At 34.4% G+C, this 21986-nt stretch overlaps 1 protein-coding gene across 1 annotated transcript in view; it reads left to right on the forward strand.

The window, feature by feature from the left end:
• The first annotated feature begins 377 nt into the window (after positions 1–377).
• LOC101888670 (uncharacterized) overlaps positions 378–21986 on the forward strand; it is a 74754-nt gene continuing 53145 nt past the window's right edge. The window contains exon 1 of the mRNA XM_059123964.1: positions 378–1970. Coding sequence (XP_058979947.1) covers positions 935–1970 — 1036 coding nt within the window. The 5' untranslated portion in view covers positions 378–934. The remainder of the gene's footprint in view (positions 1971–21986) is intronic.

Genomic DNA, 21986 nt, shown 5'->3' on the forward strand with positions numbered 1-21986 from the left:
TAATTTCGCACCAAGTGGGCAATACAAGTCCGAATTTAAAAGATACAAATGCTTCGGCATATTTAGTCTTTTGAATTTTAAATTATAATTATAATCATAGCGTGTATGATTGAATTCTCCCATAAAAACTTTTGATTATTAAGTGGAGCTCAACTAAATTAGCAAAGTGGTGTAGGGTATCATAAAATCGGCCCCGCCCGACTTTAGGACTTTCTTTACTGGTTTTTTCTGAGCCTTTGAACCTGTTACCTTAAATTCGTATTGTTTTCTTCCACGTCTTCATATTCGAATAATTAAATTGAGATAACATCGATATAAAACAAACATAATCTAATTTATATTTTTCTTCTTTTTTCCTTTGTCATTTGCAGGTAATATCTTATCAATATATAAACAATTTCCAATATCCGATTCAGGGTGGAAAAACAAATAAATAAACATCTTCTGGAGGAATGTGAGCCAAGGAAAAAAATAATAAATACAGCAACAAATATATCATCAATCACAAGCAAGTGAATTACAGAATTTGTTTTTTTTTATTCCAACTCACAAAAGCAAAAAAAAAATTCTAATAGAATTTTACTCGAAACAAATTCAATTTTTATGCGAATAAAAAGAAATTTAATTATCAGGAAAAATACATATATATGTTTGAATATTGTTTTTGAGAAAATTACAAAATTTCGAAATTCAAAGGAAAAAGAAAAAATTAATTACCAAACAAAAACACACCTTCTTCCACACACACCCTCCGGTTTCTTGGTGCTAGAGAAATATGAAAATATGGGGAAAAAACTTCAAAGAGAAGTAAAAAACATTGATTGAATTAAATAAAGTTTTGCCATTACTTGGCGAGCAAAGGAAAACCTCAAGACGTCAGAAGAAACGTGCAGGCGGCGGAAATGGGAATGGCTTAACAAACAACAGTAATGAGATGATGACGATGGCAACAAGGATGTCAACGCCAAAGACTAGCAACACAATGATGACAAACATTGGAAATTCTATAATACCTCCCAATTATATGGATGTTGCCGTTGGTTCCTCCTCTGGTTCTGGTTCTGCTTCACACTTCACCACACGCTCTTGTAAAATTCATGTAAATAAAAAGAAAAGGAAACAAAATATTAAAGAAAATTTTGTAAATAATTTAAGCGGCACCGGGGCAGGCAGTGGGGATATTCGCATATTCAAAAACAACAGCAACAACAACAACAGTACTAGGGCTCCGAATGGTAACAGCACGACAAATATTAATAACAAATGTTCTATAAACAATCGGGGGGATTGCCATGAACGTGGCATGTATGCGATGGCAACAACATTTTCATTATTATCACCAACACCACTACCACCAACAACATCCGAACCAGAAGCAACAACTGGTGCACACAGCCGCACAGCAATGCCAGAGTCTGGTTTACCCACAGGAGCAGATACAGTACCAACTTATATTAGCGGAAAAGGAAACTGCGAAACAGTTCAATTAAATTCGAAACAAAGCAAACAATGCCAACAGTTAGCTGCCGTTGCTGCTACAGCTACTAACTGTAGCAAGGCAACGCCATGGGAGCGTGAAGATATATTAGCCTCCCATGAACACGAACTACTACAGCTAGGTGCAGATGGAGGAAATGCAACACTCGCTGAGATGGTTAGCAAAACAAGGAGGAGGAGCACCACCACCGCCACCCTCACCTATTCGGAAAATATACATTCGACACCAGCTTGTTGTTCACAAACTACGGCCACATCCCGCACACCGGCCCGGTGGCCCTTTTCAATATTACGCCAGAGCCTGCAATACGCCTCCTCTACAGTAACAGCAGCAACATCTACATCATCAGTGGCAACATCAGCATCAGCGCCAGCACCAACTACATGCAATGCAGCAGGCCCAACCCTAGGGAATAAACTATTTCGTGGAATACTTATGACATTGTTGGTGCTCAGCGTATGCCACAATAATGGTAAGTTTTGTAGTTTCCATTTTCATTTTCATAAGCGTAATCAAAAACAAAACGAAAAAAAGGTAAAATAAATTTTACATAAATTGTTGTTAGTTTTGGGGTTCGGCAAGGCAAAACACACACACCCACGGGGCGGGATGAAGTTTTTAATCAAAATTAATTTGTTTATTTATTATTTTTGCCAGTAAATGGGAAGGAAACTGTTTCTGGAATTTAAACCTTTTAATGGAAGTGACAATTTCAGCACAGTATGATGGACATTTTTTGGACTAAGATAAGGGTCTTGAGCCATAAAGTGGGGAGAAAATTACATTTTTTATTACGTTTGCAACACTTCAAAATATTGATATCTCGATAGATATCTCCCTATTACATATAGAGCTCGACATTATTTTTATAACGTTTTGTCCATTTTAACTCATAGCCTAGGATGTTTGGTCCAAGTTAACGTTACCCCCCTGATTTTTTGTATTCTGCTTCATTCTTCACCCACAACAGCTATAATTTGACATTTCAGGTTCTCAGCGAGTATTGCTCGCCAAAATATTTAAAGGTTTCGGTCATAATTTCCAACCATATCAGAAGTAGTTCAATATTTCGGATTCTTTGTGAGTATATTACTTTATCTCAAAAATACTCAAAATTTTTAGGGATTTTTTGAAAGGCTGATTAAGTCATTAATAAATATTTCACATGGTGGAGGTGATAAAAACTTCAGTCGGTCGAACTTAAAGTCGTTTTCATACCCTCAGCCATATGGCTTCAGTGGGTATATATCATTTGATGTGGCCTAAATGACCCTAATTGAAATAATGTTTTTAGACCCCAGATCTCTTTGAACCAAATCCATTTCAGGATATTTGGAGTCGATCTAGGGGTGTCCGTGGGTGATTCGCACGATAACTCTCGAAACAAGTATCCGATTTGTTCCAAATTTAATATAATATCAAATAATATCAAATTATTATAAAATCAAACTTGATTGAATTCGGAGATGGGAAATATCATTCCACTCCTTTTGGTACCTCCACCATAAAAGGTCAACATTTTCAAAGAAAATAATTTACCTCTTGAAACAAGAAAGGTTTTTCTAATTTTGTTTAAATTTGCAAATCCTAATATTTTCATCAGCGCTGGGTCAAGTGCGAAAATGGGCAATATCGGTTCACTACATCAAGTACCTCTCCCACAATGGGTCAACATTTTGAATAATTACAACTCTTACAAAATGTGATGTAAGAGTCCGATTGTCTTCAAATTTCACACATCACAACATTTTTATTAACCAAAGATCTGGTGTGAAGATGGAATATATCGGCGCACTCCTTTTGGTACCAAAACGCAAAATTTAACATCCGATTTCATTCAGACTTGGCGCATCTCAATATCTTTATCAACACAACACCTGTTATAAAGATGGTAGAGATCGGAACATTTCCTCTGGCACCTCCTCCACAATTGTGCTCATAAAACGCGAAATTAATACCCGATTCCATTCAGACTTGGTACATCTAAATATTTCCATCAACACAAGATTTGTTATACAGATACTAGAAATCGGACCATTTTCCATTCTGGTACCTCCCCACGGGGTACAAATTTTGACATTAAAGCGCTCAAAAAAATTGAAATAAGCCTCCAACTCTCGTTTTTAGTTTCACACATACAAACATTTTTGTTAACACAAGATCTGCTGTGAAGATGATATAAATCTGCGAAACCAGTCTGGTTCCTCACCCACAAAGGGCCACAATTTTCAATACTTTTATCTGGCATAACTTGCGAAACAATTCAGCGATACTTTACAACTTGCCATATCTAAATTAAAATTATAAAAAAAAATTGAAAAACGAAATTTAATAAAAATTAAAAAAAAAAGTAAAGAAAATATTCGATATAGTCCAAACCTGTCACGCCCCAATATTTATATCATATTTATTTAGGTCCGTTACGGAATGGTCAATATTGGCCCATTCCTTCGAAACCTACTCCATAGAGGGTCAACCATGTAGATAATCATAACAGAAGTCAAAATATATCTAAATCATGGAACATTGGCTGAGGCTATAAATGCCTTAACAAAACTGACTGATACGTTTTAAGTTGCTTTTACTTGTTTTTATTTAAAATCCTAATAAGCAGAGGGTTTCGTCCTTGAACAATATTTTGAATAATATTTTTCCCAGAAAGTCCCTGAGTTGCTGGAGTTTCAAGCGTGATTTTTTAAAGAATTTCTTGGAGGACTATTTCCGCATTTCAAGGATTTTTTTGCAGGACTCATTAAGCTTCAAAGGTGGATTTTTTAATGAATTTTGGACGCCTATTTGCAAAAAAAAAAAAATATATATATAAGGACTACGTGTGAAAGATCAGCTCCAAACATGGATATTTCATATACTTTTTGGAGAACTATTTGAGCTCTTAAGAAAAATTTGTAAACGAATTGTAAGAGAAACATTTAGACTTTAAATTTGAATATTTTTCAAAAAAGTGCATGGGGGACTACTTGATTGCCAAATGGGTATGTTTTAAATAAATTTCTTGCAGAGTTATTTAGGTTCTGAATTTGATTTTATAAATACTATTTGAGCTACCAAAGCAGTCAAATTTATGTGTGTAAGATTTTTTTTTGGGAGAGATATATCAGCTCTATATATGGATAATATTGATTTTTTAAGAATTTTAATTTTAGGAATTTTTCTAGGAATCTAGATGATTTTAACCGAGGATTATTAAAATAAGTACTTGAAATTATCTTCTTAAATTGATGTTGGTAGATTATATGAGTTCTAAATGTGAATTGAAGTTTTTTAAATCTGGATATTCTAGTTTTTTTAAAGGAATATTATAAGATTTTTAAATAACTTTTTGGAAAGAAATTTTCGAAGGATTATTTAAAACTCAAATATTTCTTTTATCCCCCGACTTGGACTTTTAAATATTTTTGGAGGACTATTTGTGCTCCAAAGTGGATTTTTTTTACTTTTTTCGAGGATTACTTTAGTTCCATATTTAAGTTTTTTTCTAAGATCTTTTTGAGACCTTATTGACTTCCATACGTCGATTTTTGTTAAGAATTGAGCTATTTTAGGTACAAGCCTTGATTTTTTCAGATTTTTAAAATATAATTTTAGCACCAAACCTGTATTTTTTAAAGATTTTTTAGGAGGATTTTTTGAGTTCAGAGCTTGGGTTTTTTCTTTGAACTCTTAACGTGGATTTTAAATAGTTTCTTTTGGATTTATTTTAAATTCGACTTTGTTGACTACTATTTGGAGTACTAGGTAACCTTCAAATTTGAATTTTCAAAATATTTTTTTCAGACAATTTAAATTAAAAAAAAACATAGATTTTTTTTAGAATAAAATATTTTCAGAAAAATGTTTCTAAGAAAAGAAGATTTTTTAAAGAATTTTTTTGAACTTTAAACATGGATTCTCTTAGGATTTTTGTCTTTTAACTCCAAAAACGGTTTTTTTTTTGAAGTATTAAATTTTAGAGGATTGTAAGAATACTACTCAAGTACCAAACAAGTAATTTATGAATCAAAGAATATTTTAGGTAAAACGCAGAATTTTTTGGAGGAAAATTTTGCAGTTAAATATCCTTAGGAATTTCAAACAACATGATTTTTGGTGTGATCGTGGAAACAAGTTTGAAATTATATATGATTTTTGTTCCGGAAAGGACAAAGAGACCTTGAAGCAAATCAGCCTTGATCAATGTCCATAGCGCCAGATCGCCTCCAAATGTCCTGAAACGGATTTGGTCCAAAGAGACCTAGGGTTTGAAACCGTTATTTGGAGCAGGCACGTTTTGGCCGTATCAAATGATATACACCCTCTTTAGCCATACTGCTGAGTGTATTATAGTGACTTTTTCCAGAAAGATAAGAAATTCAAAAAAAAAAAAAACAAAACAAAACAAAAAATAATAATAATAATAATAATAATAATAATAATAATAATAATAATAATAATAATAATCCACGATTTTTGTTTAACAAGACGTTGTAACAAAACTGGTCGGAAAGATTAAAAATTCTTAAAATCCAAAATGTTTTTTTTTTAAAGTTAGACAGAAACTTCTCAAAAAGTTCAGAAGGCCAAAAAGTTTGTAACACCTGTGGGTTTCCGTCCGTCCTTCATCATCATGCTATTGTTGGCAATTTTGGCTCGATCTTCGCGAAATTTTTGAGTTCAAATTGACTAAAAACGGAAAATATTCCTGAATTTGCATTGCCTCTATAAGTCACAATTTGTACGCAGAATTTTGCACGTGGTAAGAGTGTTAGACATAGCATAAGCCAATCGATATAGATGGACATTGACTAATATTTAGAGGCAGAATTGAACCATATTTTTTGTGTAAAAAATACTTTTACGCATATAACTCAAGAATGGCTGGACTTGTTTTGACTATTTTCACCAATTCTGAATGGTGTCTTGGCAGAAAAAGATAAAATCTAACAAAAAAATCGCTGAAAAACATATTAATAAAAATTTGAAAATTGTTTATTTTATTGGTCTTGAAAGAAATTTCTGCTTACGCTATATCCTTGTCAGCCAGCCCAACTATAACCTCTTCTTACTTCTATAATTTCGTTTATTTCCTTCACACATTCTTTTCATACTTGAATTCTTCGAAAAAAATCATTTTTATTCCCAACAGATATTTCCACATACTTGTCATACTTGCTTTAATTATGGCAAAAATAAACCTTCAGATTTAAGTGTGTCCAGCTTCCCTGTGGGACAATGTAAGAATTGTTCACTTTAATTCCAGGGCAAACCAAAGCAAAAACACAATCTTCGCAAAAGTATTTCACAACTCGAGTGGTCGGTGGTCGTTGGTCGTCAGTGCCACATTCCCATAAATTTCTTTACGAAATTGGATTACTTTTTACTGTCTGTCATATCACATCAGCCTGCTGCTGGCAAATCCCAGCAGAACTATTTTAATCATGAAAAGTGTTTCACAATTAATTTAGTGATGTGAATGTGTGTGTGTGTGCGTTGAAATTTTGTTTAGACCTTGAGAATTGTCATTTTATATTTTGTCAATATTACAGCAAGGTTTGATACAACACATTACATTTAATATGAAAATGGGCCAACCCAGCTTATGTTGGTTATAATTTTTCGGATTATTTTTGTTTAAGTTTTTTTTTTTTTTTTGGAAAGAACTTAAATGTTTATGAAAAAGTTTTAACTGTTCCACTGAGCGATGAACCTTGTTATTCTTGTTCGAACGACCTAAACTGAGGCGAAAACTACAAGTAAATGTTGCAACCAACCAAAAACTTTTCGACAAGTAATGAAAATATACGCCCAAACTTTGGAGAAGGTCATAAAATATGTTTCTTTTCTCGCCACTTTAGCCTTGGTGGTTTCCTCTTCATTTTCTCTTTAATGGCTAAAACTGTTTAGGATATAAATGTTAATATTTAAAGAGAGCGGAGGAGTAAAATGTTTACAACACCTGTTTTAAAACCGTTTTTTTTTCATAGAGTCAAGCTAAGAACTGTCTAAAATAGTTTATTCCTCTTCTTGGCCATTTTTTACAATGTCCTCGCAGAAAAAAATCGGGGACTTTTAAACTTTTCATGGAAAAATTTTTAACACTTTTTTGAGGACTTCTTCGTTTTCCTGAACAAAAATAGTATATGGTTTCCAACTTGTTTCAGGGTCACACCAAAAATCGTGGTTTGAACTTGACCGAATTGGATACTGCATTCGAGAGTGATCGTGTCAACCGATCAGTCTAATATTTTTTTCAAATTCGATGTTGTGTAAAATTGGTCCACTCCTTCTGCCTCTGGCACCTCTACAATTGATAAAATTTTCTAAAATCTGGAAAATTTCATATCGCACATAAAGCAAAAGGAATATCTAATAAAAATTATGGTATAGTCAGTAGCTGAAGCTGTAACTCGGCCGGGCCGATCTTTGAATACCCTCCACTATTTGGAAAGAATGTAAAAAATTTCAAAAAAATATAATCCGTTAAAAATTCTGTTAAAAACTTAAAAATACTGAATGTATCCGTTATATTAGGGTCTATACGACGAAGTGGACCTGCATAGGCAACTTTTATCATAAGCCATTAAAATATTCAAATGCGAAACTTCAAAAAATCTGTGAATAATGTAGGTAAAATCATCACAATACCGAATATCGGGAGGTGTGCTATATGGGGGCTATACGAAGCCGTGGACCTGCACAGACAATTTTCTGTCATAGGCTGTAGTATCCATTATGAACTTCAAATACCAAAATTGAAACAATTCCGGTGAATAATGTCGCTAAAAATATCAAAATACCGAATATCGTCGGGTACCGTTATATGGGGGCTATACGAAGACGTGGACCTGCCCAGACAATTTTCTGTCATAGTATTATGACAGACAAATACCAAATCCCAAAATTTAAACAATTCCCGTGAATAATGTCGCTAAAATTATCAAAATACCGAATATCGGGAGTTGCCGCTATATTGGGGCTATACGAAGCCGTGGAGCTGCACAGACAATTTTCTGTCTTAGGCTGTAGTATTTATTACGAACTTCAAATACCGATTTTGAAACAATTCCAGTGAATAATGTCACTTAAATCATCAAAATACCGAATATCGGGAGGTGTGCTATATGGGGGCTATACGAAGCCGTGGACCTGCACAGACAATTTTCTGTCATAGGCTGTAGTATCCATTTCGAACTTCAAATACCAAATTTGAAACTATTCCAGTGAATAATGTCGCTAAAATCATCAAAATACCGAATATCGAGAGGTACCGTTATTTGGGGGCTATACCAAAACGTGGACCTACATGGCTCATTTTCAATACCAAAAGTCCAGCAGACATAACACACATTAGAGCAAAATTTTATCAATCTACTTCAATTCGTTCGAAATCTAGAGTGATTTCCACAGACGGACGGACATCGACATAGAATTTTATGCTGATCAAGAATATGTATACTTTGTGAGGCCTAAAATGTATATTTCAAGGTGTTACAAACGGAATGACAAACTTAATATACCCTCCATACTATGGTGGAGGGTATAAAAAAATTAGTTACGTTTTTTATACTTTTTAAATAGCAATTAGCCATAGATTCCGATGCAAGAATTAACCCCGATTTCTAAGTTTTTTTTTTCGGAGATATATAAATAATGAATATTTTTGAAATGCTATAACAAAATCTTACTGGACGAAAATTGTGGATTAAGAAAAAAACTGCCAAAGCAAAATTGACATTTGAAGAACACACAGATTAGTCGGAACATTTTTCAAAAGGTTTTGGTCCATTTCTTCGGAGTAAAATTTTATAAAAAATCTTTAGTTTTCCTGGTTAAAAAATGTGGATTTTGTTTTAAGATTTCTTGATAGAAATTAATAATTGTTAAAATAGTTTTGGATTTGTTGAAGGTCCTGTGGGCAAAAGTCATTGATATTTTTAGATTTGTTTAATGGTTTTCGGTTATGTATTTACACCCTACACCACATAGTGGTAAGGGTATTAAGTCTTTGTGGATTTGTTGATAACATAGAGAAGGAAGCGAGACAGATCCATAGTTACTTTCGAGGATCTTCATAGAATCACTTTCTGAGTCGATTTTTGCATGTCAGTCCGTCTGTCCCTCTATGCATGTATTTTTGTGAACAACATGCAGGTCGCATTTATTATCCGAGGCAGATGAAATTTTGTAAACAATATTTTCTTGGCCCAAGGACAAATCCTATTGAAATTGGTGACAATCGGATCAGATTTAGAAAATGCTCCCATATATATTCAACCGATTTCGGGTTAAATAGCCATATAAGACCAAATGACCTGTATTGTGGTATATTCCACCGAATTTAGTCTAGAAGCAAGTAAATAAAATTTCGAGAAAATCGGCTCAGATATAGCTATAGCTCCTATACGTATGTATTACCTGATTTGAGGTTAAAAGTCATTCACCAGGGTAATATGCACTCCAGAATAATGATATTTGGTACCTGATATAAAAATTGCTCAGAAATACCTCTGACAAAATTTATCGAGATCGGTTCGGATTTGGTTATAGCTCCCATATATATCTTTAATCGATTTCGGTTTAATTGTACATCAAATGGCCAATATAACTCCAACTGACCTGAATCTTGGCAAATCCAACCGAATTCAGTGCAGAAGCAAGTACATTTTGGTGGAAATCGGTTCAGATATAGCTATAGCTAGCATATATATGTTTCATCCAATTGGGTGCCTAAGTCCCTCACATTCGTTATATGCATTCGAAAACAGTGATATTTGGTACCAGATATCTTTTAAAGCACGGAAATACCTTTGCCAAAGATTTGGATATAGCTCCCACATATATCCTTAATCTGATTTCAGGTTTATTGTGCAAATAATGGATAATATCAGCCCAAATGAAGTGAATTTCGAGACATACGTTTCCATTTTGTGGATCTCGGCTCTGATATATATTTTTATACCCTACAACACTATGTGTTGGGGGCATTATAAGTTTGATTGGGTCAAAATTATGTAACACCTAGAAATGATGGTTTCCGACATAGGGAAGTAGTCGTGAAGTCTGTCCGTCTGTCCATGTTAATTTGTAATCACTCTACAGGTCGCAATTATGGCCCGATCTTCACGAAATTTAGAATGGAGGTGGGGCTAGGGTCAGAATAGAACCCTACTTCTTTTGGAGATGATCACATAATATTTAGGGGTTGAAATGGACCAAAAACTGAAAAATTTCATGATTTTGCAGTTGCTCTACAGGTCGCAATTATTGACCAATCGACGCGGAAGTTAGCATGGGGCTAGAGCTTAGGGCTGGACAGAAGCCTTCCAATTTTGATGGTCATCGGGTAATATTTAGTGAGTGAAATAGACCACAACATTCGTGTTAAATAAAAGTCAAATTTTCCATTAAACCGCGAATATTTTTAATGCCGGCGAAATCACAAATAGACGAACAGGTCAATTCTGACTGTTACATAGATGCCGATAGTAAATATATCGGATATATATAGCGAAATATGTACAATGTATATGTACAAAGGAAGAGGATGTTAGCTAGAATGCTTATATCTCAAGAATGGCTGGACAAATTTTGTCAATTCAGAATGCCCTCTTGAAATAAAAGTATAAAATCTAAAAAAAAAATACGGAAAAATATGCCAATAATGATGTTAATATAGATTTTTTTTTGTATTTTGTGACATTTTTTTATTTTTTCATATTTTTTTATCGCATGCGATTTTTTCAATTTGATTTTGATTTGATTTTGTAATATTTTTTTCACCCTACAACACAGATTGGGGATATTATATAAGTATTGCAAATATCATGCGGTCCTCACGAAAATGTTCACAAGGGTAGGGTTGGGCTCAGAAGGGCTAGGTCAATTGTTTTCAAAGATGTCTGCAATATAGTAGGGGTTGAAATGGACCAATAACTTTAAATTGTCCTGATTTTGAAGCCGTTATAAAGGTCACAAATGGAAACCAAAGGACACATGAAATCTCGCATAAAGTTAGAGTTTAGGACAGCGGGTACAATGGACCACTAATTTTGTGTGAAAAAATACCAGCATTACTAAAGGGTGATATCCGAAATACACACGAGGCGAACTTCTGGCGGATATAGCCAAATATCGTAGACAAGCAAATCATATAGATGAGTCTAAATTTGAAGATACGGAGGGGCTTCTTGCTTTTGGAGATGATTGCAAAACATTTAGGGGTTCAAATTAACCAAAAACAGAAATGTTTTCCCGATCACACAATTGAAGTCAATCGACACGCCTGTGAAGAGAGTTAAGAACAGGGAAGAATTCTAGAATTTTGAATGACCATTGGATTATATTTAGCTGTAAAATGGACTACAACAACTAACAGTCCGACGGAGTGCATAAATATTGGGCAAATGTCCCTAGTAAAAATCCTAATTTCAAAAGCGAAATCTTCCAATATGGATTTGGACATAAGGGGGCTTCTAATATATTGTAGTGTTGTAGGGTATAACATAGTCGGCCCTGCACGACTATAGCCTTTGCTTACTTGTTTTTACTTGTTTTTAAAGCTTCCTGGTAAAGCATTAGTTTTTCGTAATGCAGAGGGTATGTGGTTAGCATTAAAATTATTGATAAAGGTGGCACATAAGTCTACTAAAATATATCAATTTGACGAAATCTTTAATTAATCTGCCTTCAAATTTAAATCCCAAGAAGGGAAACAGATGTCACATATTCCTCCACCACTTTTCAGATCTTGTATAGTATAATGTTCAGTTATTGTACTGTGTCCCGGGCATTGCTTCCGTATTCTTCAACTTTCCTCCCAAGAGATGCATGTATGTAGAGCAATGTTTGTGTTGAAAATACATTTTCAGTGTTGAAAATACATTTGGCTATAATACCTTTGAAAAACAGTTGGGATATTGCCCCTCCTTACCCGTTGCGGCTGCCCCTGACATCTTTTTTTAATTTAATTTCCTAATTATTTCATTATGTGCACCACATAGCAAAGGTATTCCGAAGTGTTTATGGGCGCACGTGGCTTAATTTTATAGACGGAAAAGCCATTAACCGAAATATTCTCCATGTAATACGCGATTTTTTCGGAATAAAAAATACGTTGGTTTCACGTGTAATTTCCTTGGTGTGGTGCTTTATGGGCCTGTAACCTGTAATGAATAAAGAAACACGTTCTTCGGGGCGAAATAAGTAATACGTGTTGAGTAATACCTGTTGATTTTGTATTTTGTTCATTATGTGAAGTTTTGCTGCATTCGTTACGGAGCAAGTTAAGATTTTAGCAAAATTTGCCTGGAATACAATTCCAACAAGGCCCGGCACAGCCTCTAGTTTTCTTATCCAAATGACTACAGCGGAACATTATATTTCTTAATATGCCTCAATGGACACGCGTGTTATTTTTGGCTACATAATGTAAGATAATAAAAAGCACCACCTCCCTCCCTCCTCCACCCCCGTGCACACACACACCTACTCTCATTCAAGTTTCAAGACATCTTCTTTAAAATGTCTATTTACATATCATTACTTCGTACATTTCAAGAGAATGTCTAACTTAAACTTAAGTGAAAACAGAGAAGACTAAGAAGAAGAAGTGGAAAAAAACTTTTACTTTGCCAAGGAACTTGAGGTCCCGCATCCTACACCCAAACCCGATTTCCCCTTCGGTTGTAACAAAAGAAACTACCCAGAGTGGAAATGTAAATAAACTGAAACTTTTAGACAAGTAACGAAAGATTTTGCTCAACATGCAAAACGACCCTGGCACAAGTAAAACAACAACAACAACACTAACAACAATGCAAATAAATAAAGTTGAAGGTCAGAAAATTATTTTTCTTTCGTCAGTTTTTAAAAATTTATGGCTGACTGCTTTTAACAGTAATAAATAAGCAAAAGAATTACTAAATCAAAAAAAGGCGGAAAGGGAGAAATGAAAAAATACGATGCCAGAAAGTGATAAAAATGTTTAATAAAAAACAGGAGAAAGAAGAAAAGAAATTCGTAAATAAATCTCTGTGAGGTGTTGGAGAACAAAAAACTCTTTAATGTAAAAATCCCAATAACGTTGGTATGCAAATTCATAAATTGAGAATTTTATCTTTTTATGCATCTTGAGAGACTCGATGGCATCTTCAGAATATGAACTGTAGACAGATGTTTGAAAACAGTTTGGTTCTCATTGTTTTTTTATTCAGCATTTATTTTTTCTCAATTTTCATTATTGCCCAGCTCTTAAAGTTTTATGTACAATTTTTATTGTTGGAAATTTAGGAAATAACATAAAAATGAATTATTAAAATTTATTGTCATTAAAATATATTTATCACAAGAAATATATAAATAACGAGTAAGAAAAGGCTATAGTCGTGCGGGCCCGACCATGTGATACCCTACTACGCTACAATATTTTTGAAGCCCCTTTCTGTCCAAATCCATTTTCGGACGACTTCACTTTTGAAATTATGGCATGGAGCACTACCCAGATATTACCCTTAGGTTTTTGACTAGGGACAATTGCCCAATATTTACGCACTGCGTCGTGCTGTTATTTATTGTAATCCATTTTACAGCTAAGTATAGTTCAATGGCCATCCAAAATACCAGGCTTCTTCCCTGCTGTCAATTGTGTCATCAGGAAAATTTTTCTGTTTTTGGTTCATTTGAATCCCTAAATATTTTGCGATCATCTCCAAATACAAGGGACCCCTCTCTATCTCCAAATTTAGACTCATCTATATGCTTTATTTTTGTACGATATTCGTCAACGAAATCAGCATAAACAAGTAAAAAAGTATCGGTCGGTTTTGCCGACTGATGAATACCCTCAGCCAATGTTCGATTATTTAAAAATATTTTGACTTTTTTTATGATGTTTAACCCCTTATGCAGAATCGGACTTAAATAAATATGATATAAATATTGCGACGTGCTAGGTTTGGACTGTGATATGTTAATGGAAATTTTGGTATGTACCAAGTCTTGTACCAAGTCTTGAATCGGATGTCAATTTCGCTTTTTATGAGCTTCAAGGATATTCAAAATTTTGAGCCTTTGTAGGAAATGTACCAGAAAGAGTGGACCGATATATCCCACCTTCTCAACGGATCCTTTGTTAGTGGAAATAATAGGATGTGTTAAATATAAAGATAACCTGACGCTTATTTCGAATTTTATAAACGTTTGGTTATTCAAAACTTTGGCCTTTTGTGGGGGAGGTACCAGGAGGAATAATGCGATCTCTATCATTTTTTACAGAGCCTGTGTTGATAGAAATATTCAGATGTGTCAAGTCTAAACGGAATCCGATATACATTTCGCGTTTAATGGAGCTTAATGGATATTCAAAATTTCGACCTTTTGTGGCGGAGGTACCTGAAGGGAGTGTACCGATATTGTCCATTTTCACACCTGACCTAGCACTGATGCAAATATTTGGAATTGCAAAGTTGGGGCAAAATGGGATTGTCGTTCTCTATCTGTGCAAAAAATATATATATTTTTAAAATTTCGACCATTTGTGGGGGAGGTGCCAGAAGGAGTGGGCCGATATATTTCATCTTAACATCAGACCTTGAGTTAGTATAAATATTGGGATGTGCGAAATTTCAAGACAATCGGACCCTTGCATCACATTTTATGAGAGTTGTAATTATTTAATATTGATATTGTCCATTTTCACACCAGACCTAGCACTGATGCAAATATTAAGATTTGCAAAGTTGGAGTAAAATCGGATTATCGTTTCCTTTTCTGTGCAAAAAAAAAAATATTTTTTTTTTTTTTTTTTTTTTTGAAAATTTCGACCATTTGTGGGGAAGTTACCAGAAGGAGTGGACCGATATATTCCATCTTAACATCAGACCTTGGGTTAGTATAAATATTGGAATGCGTGAAATTTGAAGACAATTGGACTTTTACATCACATTTTATGAGAGTTATAATTATTCAAAATTTTGACCCTTTGTGGAAGAGGTACTTGATGGAGTGGACCGTTATTGTTCATTTTCACACCTGACCTAGCACTGACGCAAATATTAGGATTGTTGGAGCAAAATCGGATTATCCTTTCTCTTTTTGTGCGATAAATTCGTTTCTTTGAAAATTTCGTCCTTTTGTGGGGGAGGTACCAGAAGGAGTGGGCCGATATTGTCCATCTCCGAACTCGATCTAAGTTTGACAAAAATATTACGATGTACCAAGTTTGGACCAAATCGGATACTCCCTTCGAGAGTTATCGTGCGCACCAGCCAGAAAGACAGACAGACAGACGGACGGACGGACAGACATCACTAGATCGACTCCAAATGTTCTGAAACGGATTTGGTCCAAACAAACCTAGGGTCTAAAACCGTTATTTCGACTAGGCACGTTTTGACCGTATCAAATGATATATACCCTCCCTAGCCATATAGCTGAGAAGTTGGCCAGAAGTTCGACTTTTGTGTATTCTGAATTTCACCTGTAAGTTATTTTCAAAGTTATAGATTTGATCAAATTGGTCACTTTTGGTATGCATTGTGGCCAAACGGCCAATGAAACCGTCAGACGCTGCCGAATGTTGCTCTGCGGTATTTTGGCCCATTCTCGGCGAAGTGCTTGCTTAAGGTGATCTACACTTTGGTATTTTTAGTGCAAACCTTGTTTTCCAAAATACTCCAGACATAATAGTCCAACGGATTGGTATCCGGAGATTTTAGTGGAAATTGTGCGCTGAAAATGAAGCGAGGAATCTTATTTTGTAATCATACTTGGGTGGCGCGTACTGAGTGCGATGCTGCTGAGTCCTGTTGGAATATCCAAGGCCTCCAGTCAAAATATGTGCGTACCCAAGACTTCTATACATCCTCCAGAATATTTTCGCTATAATATTCGGCATTTATTCCGATGCCACGGTCGATTAATACGAGCGGAGGCTGTTTTACGGCCCACACCATCACCATGGCCGGCGCTTGAGTTGTTTTTTTCTGGTGGCCAACCGAAGGTTCACATTTTCAGCTGACCTCTTTGGCAAGTAAAAACGATCATTTTGTTTGTTTACAAACTGCGGGACAACGAATATTTTCTCATCGGAGAAAAACAAATTCGGCAGTTCACCACATTGAGCCAAGCGAAGCAACTCTTAAGATCTTTTGAGTCTATTTTCTTTCTGTTGTTGTGTAAATTGTCGCACTTTTTGCAATTTCAATAGCTTTACTCCGAGCTCATTTTTAAATATTTGTCGAATGGAATATTGCAATATGTTCAGCTCACGAGCCATTTTTCGGCCACTGCGACACGGCTTTCGAGCAAGTCGCTTCTTAACTTTTCAAACCATTTCTGCTGATGTTGTGTTTTCTTCCGTCCACTTCCTTAACGTCGGGCTACGTTACCAGTATTACGGTAACGAGTGATGGTACGAGACACAAAAATTTAATACACATTTAAATGGTGATGTTAGAGCATCAGCTACTTGTGGTTTTCCAGCCAAATATAAAGAAATCACACTATCACGCTTGAATTCCATGACGAATAACTTTTTTTTTTGGAAAATTCTCACCAAAATGCTTTTGTAGGCTTGTAAACAATATAATGAGCTGTCACTGAAATAATTTTAACAGCTGTCGGACGAGTGGCTTAGAAATGACAGCAGTCTGAATTTGGTTGCAATTTTTTCATCTCACCCTGTATATGTAAAATAATAGGTCTTATTTATTCTGCTTATAAGTCAAGAACCGCTGAGCTGACTTGCAAAATTCCCATCAAGTTGGAATGGTCTCTTGCCAGAAAAGGATGCTATTTAAGAAAATCGAGTAAAAATAAGACAATACAAAAGTTAATATTTTTGTTACATTTTTTTTCTACATTTTTATCATATTTTTTATAGCATGCGATTTTTTCTATTTGACTTCCAATTTTGAATTCTACATTTTTTAAGGTTTTTCTACACCCTGCTACTCTATGTGTTGAGGGTATTATATACAGTTCGCAATTATCGTGCGATGCTCACAAAATTTTGCATGTGGTTAGGGTCAGAATTAAAGCCTATTGTGTTTAAAGATGTATATTTAGGAGTTCAAATGGACCAAAATATTACAATTTTCCGGATTTTGCAGTTGCTCTACAATCATTCGACACAAAGGTAGTGTTTTGGACATATTAAAAAAAAAATGACAGCATAGAACACTGATATCTGACACTTTAAAATAGATACTGTCCTAAGAAAAACTGGTTCTGCCTGGAAAGCTGACAAATTTGGCAATTATTCATAGTTTGTCCGTAGGAGGCTAAGCTTGTTAGAGAACTTTTTGGTCCACATTTGGGCATAGCTTCCTTAAAACGTTACAAAAATTTTAGCAATTTCGGAAAAACAAAATATATTTGTTATTTTGAAGGCTTTTACAGAAATTCACTGCTTTAATCCCCATAATTTGGCATTTGTCATTTTTAAATGGATGGAATCCTTTTCAAAGAGTAGTAAGTGTTTGTCCTCTTTTTGCCAGGAAAACTTCTAAAGAGTTGCGTACCTACGTTTCGGCATAGATCCCATATAACGTTACCGGTCAATATTCGGCATTTGAGAGCTTTAAACACACTTGTCTACAGACTTCACTGTCACTCATTGTTTCAATCCTAACTCATCCGAAAACTGAATTTCGGTACTTTTATTTTCAAGGATTTTGGGCCGAACTTATCATTTTTTACAAAATACTACCATTTGGCATAAAATATTTAAAATTTTTGTTACTTACGTAATGTGTAGCAAAAAAACGATTTTCGGATTTTTTCAAGTTTTTATGAATTGTAGAAAATATGATTTTTTTTAATTAAAAAAATATGAACTTTTTCCATTATTGGCCATAAGTATTTCTATTTTTTTGTCTTTTTATTTTTATTTACTTGCTGAATATTTATGGCACTAAAAATCCCATAAATCACACACCGGCGTTGCATAAATACTTTATGTTAATATTTGAGTGGGATAACAAAGTTACTTCATTTCGGAGTGTTGCATAAAATTTTAAATTCCAAAAAAGTGCCGATTTACTTAGAATGCGTGGGTGATAAAAATATTTTGTCATTGCTCGTGATTTGCAGAATTGTCAATGACATGAAATAATTTTGGGTGATGAAAATCAGATTTTTTTATGATTTTTAAATTTGCCCTAAAATGGTTTATAAATAAAACACAAAATTAAAATGGCGAATACTGACAGCTTTGGGATTAAAAATAAAAATTTATTTGAAAGGGTTTACTCATTTTTATACCCTACAACATTATGTGTTGGAGGTATTATAAGTTTGATTGGGCCAAATAGGAAAGTATATATGGATCTTCCTATCTCGCCGAGCTGAGTCGATCTATTTATGTATGTCCGTCCGTCCGTCTGTCCATGTTAATTTATGGTCACGCTACAGGTCAAAATTGAAGGCTGTTGCTTTTGTAGATGATCCCATAATATTTAGGGGTTGAAATGAACCAAAACTGGAAAATTCGCTGATTTTGTAGTTGCTCTACAGGTCGCAATTATAGACCAATCAAAGCAAATGTTAGCATGGGGTTAGAGCTTAGGGCTGGACAGAAGCGTTCCGATTTTGATGGTCATCGGGTAATATTTAGTGGTTGAAATAGAACATAGCATTTATGATAAATAAAAGTCAAATTTTCTATTAAACCGCGAATATTTTCAATCCCGACGAAATCACAAATAGACGAAAAGGTCAAAGGTTAATTTATACAGATAGCAATTATCGTCCGATAATCACGAAGATTATAATAAGAGTAGGGCTAGGCTAAGAAGGGCCTAACTCAAGCTAGGGTATATTGTTTTTAAAGACCAACAATTAAAAATGTTCCTGATAGTGCAGCCGTTATAAAGGTCACAAAGAGAAACCGAAGGACACGAAATCCCGCATCAAGACAGGGGGTAGAGTAGACCACTACATTTATGTGAAAATAATACCAACATTTCCATCCTACCGAAACGCTGAAAATAACTTACAGGCGATATCCAAAATACATAAATGACGAACTTCCAGCTTTTTATGCTGATTTCGTTGACCGATATAGCCAAATATCGTAGAGAAGCAAATCATATAGACGAGTCTAAATTTGGATATACCGAAGGGTCACTTGCTTTTGCAGATGAAAGCAAAATATTTAGGGGTTCAAATTAACCAAAAGCAGAACAATTTTCCTCATCACATAATTGAAACCAATCGACACGGAATTTTGCCTGAGAAGAGAGTTAAGGTCAGAGAAAAAGTGATTACCATTGGATTGTATTTAGCTGTAAAATGGACCACAACAACTAACAGCACGACGGAGTGCGTAAATTTGGGCAAATGTCCCTCGTCAAAATGCTAAGGCTAAAATCTGGGCAGTGCTCCATGACAGAATTTTAAAAGCAAAATCTTTTAAAAGGGATGTGGACTTAAACGGACTTCTACCATATTGTAGTGTATTACATGGTCGACCCCGCACGTCTATAGCCTTTGCTTACTTGTTTATAAATAATATAAAACAATAAAATGCCGAATATGGACAATTTCGTGAAAAAAAACACATTTTATTTATAGAATTTAAAAAGCGTTTTGTAATATTCGTTGGTCAACAAAGTGGAAAAATTTTTACTTTTTGATTTTTTTTTTATTTCAAATTTATTAAAAATATTTCCTCATGATTGAAAATATAAAAAATTAAATTTTAGTATTTGAAGTTCTCTTGACGGTAGTAAAAAAGAATCACTTGAAAGCTTCGTTTTTTATTGTTGTCCTCCTCTGACCCATATTCCCTCCTCAAATCCCCCTCAACTCCCCTATAGAAAAATGTCTGTAAATATGCCATTGTTTAATATTGTGTTGGCGTATACGTAATTTATGTAAAATGCAAATTAGACATTAATCATACGCATGTTACAATTTACAATGGAACAACACATGCCATATTGTACTGCTACCACGACCAGTCAGGCACACACACACACATACCCGCACACTTAAATATCCATTCAAAATATCACTCTTATGTAAATCCTCACGTAAGCTCTATACAATTTGAAAATGAAATGTTGTTGAATTTATTTGGATTAGAGCGGTTTTAGGCTTTCGATAGAAAAGTAATATGAAATATTACTCACACACACACATACGTATATGTTAAGCACGTAATGTATATGTGTGCCATAGCCACAATAGCAGCCAATTTCAACATATCCCTATGTAATGTTGGCTAGCTATTGTAATATCATGTTAGAAAATAATTTTCTTTCACCAACGGCTATCTCTCTCGTTCTTTGCATTCGAAACAGGGATTAACTGGTAATTAAAGTGTAATCCCAGCTACAACTGTGTCGAAAAATATTAAAAATAAACAATGGCAAGCTTTTTGGGGAGAGGAGAGAAGGGCAGATGATTTTCCAGAACAATGTGATGGAAAAAAAGTTGCTACCCAGGGGCGAGATATGTATGTATTGGTGGTCTTTGTTAGAAAATATTTTCATGTTTTTTTCAGGGGAGAATATGATTGGGAACATATAAGCATGGGAAATGAAACAAATAAGTATTACAATACTATGGTCATTAGGGTGGGTTATACACTTTGCTATGTATGAGTAAATTTTTCAAAAGAAAAATTCTCTGTACAGCGTGAAATTTTTTGATCGCTAAAAAAATAGCGAATCCGGCAGCACTTTGAAGAAATTGGCATCAATTTAGTTTACTCTAGTATCCAGTTCTATCAAAATATATTTAATATCCACTAAGAGTTTTTAACTTTTTAATGTTTTCCGGAAGAATCTTTCTGAATTTTTAGTCAGTTCTCTAATATCTATATTGCAAATCTTCATAATCTTTAATTTTAAAGTTTACCAAGGAGGATATTAGTAAAACCATTGGACAATGTACCCACATCCAATTTTTCTTTCCAAAAATATTTCAACGTCTCCATATGTAAACACTAGAAAACAATAGTGACTTCGATATCAAATTTTTGGTATTTCAGCTCTATCCCTTCATCCGATACAAAATATGGTAACATTTGTTATGCATATCCCATACATCTATCAAAGTGAATTGGTACCACTTAGAACTTTTTGAACAATTATAGCACACATTTCCAAAACCACCTCCATACCTTTACAACAAACGCCAACAGTGAGATCTAGATGAAATTTCACGGTGTCAGCTCAATATGTTCATCCAATATTGTACCATTTAGTACTTTTCGTACAATTATAGTACACATTTCCAAACCATCTCCGTATCTCAATTCCAGATACCAACAGACAACTCAACATCGAATTTGAGGATTTGAGGCCTATCACTTCTCCCCATACCAAATTTATTAACACTTAGTACTTTTCGAACAAATATGGTATACATTTCCGAACCAACTTCCATAGGTCAAGCCTACACATGAACAGCGACCCTAAAACCAAATTTTACATTTTTTGCACTATATCTTTACCCAATACCAAATTATACTAAATATAGTAAT

This window comes from Musca domestica, unplaced genomic scaffold, assembly GCF_030504385.1.
Source record: "Musca domestica strain aabys unplaced genomic scaffold, Musca_domestica.polishedcontigs.V.1.1 26, whole genome shotgun sequence".
NCBI lineage: Eukaryota > Metazoa > Arthropoda > Insecta > Diptera > Muscidae > Musca > Musca domestica.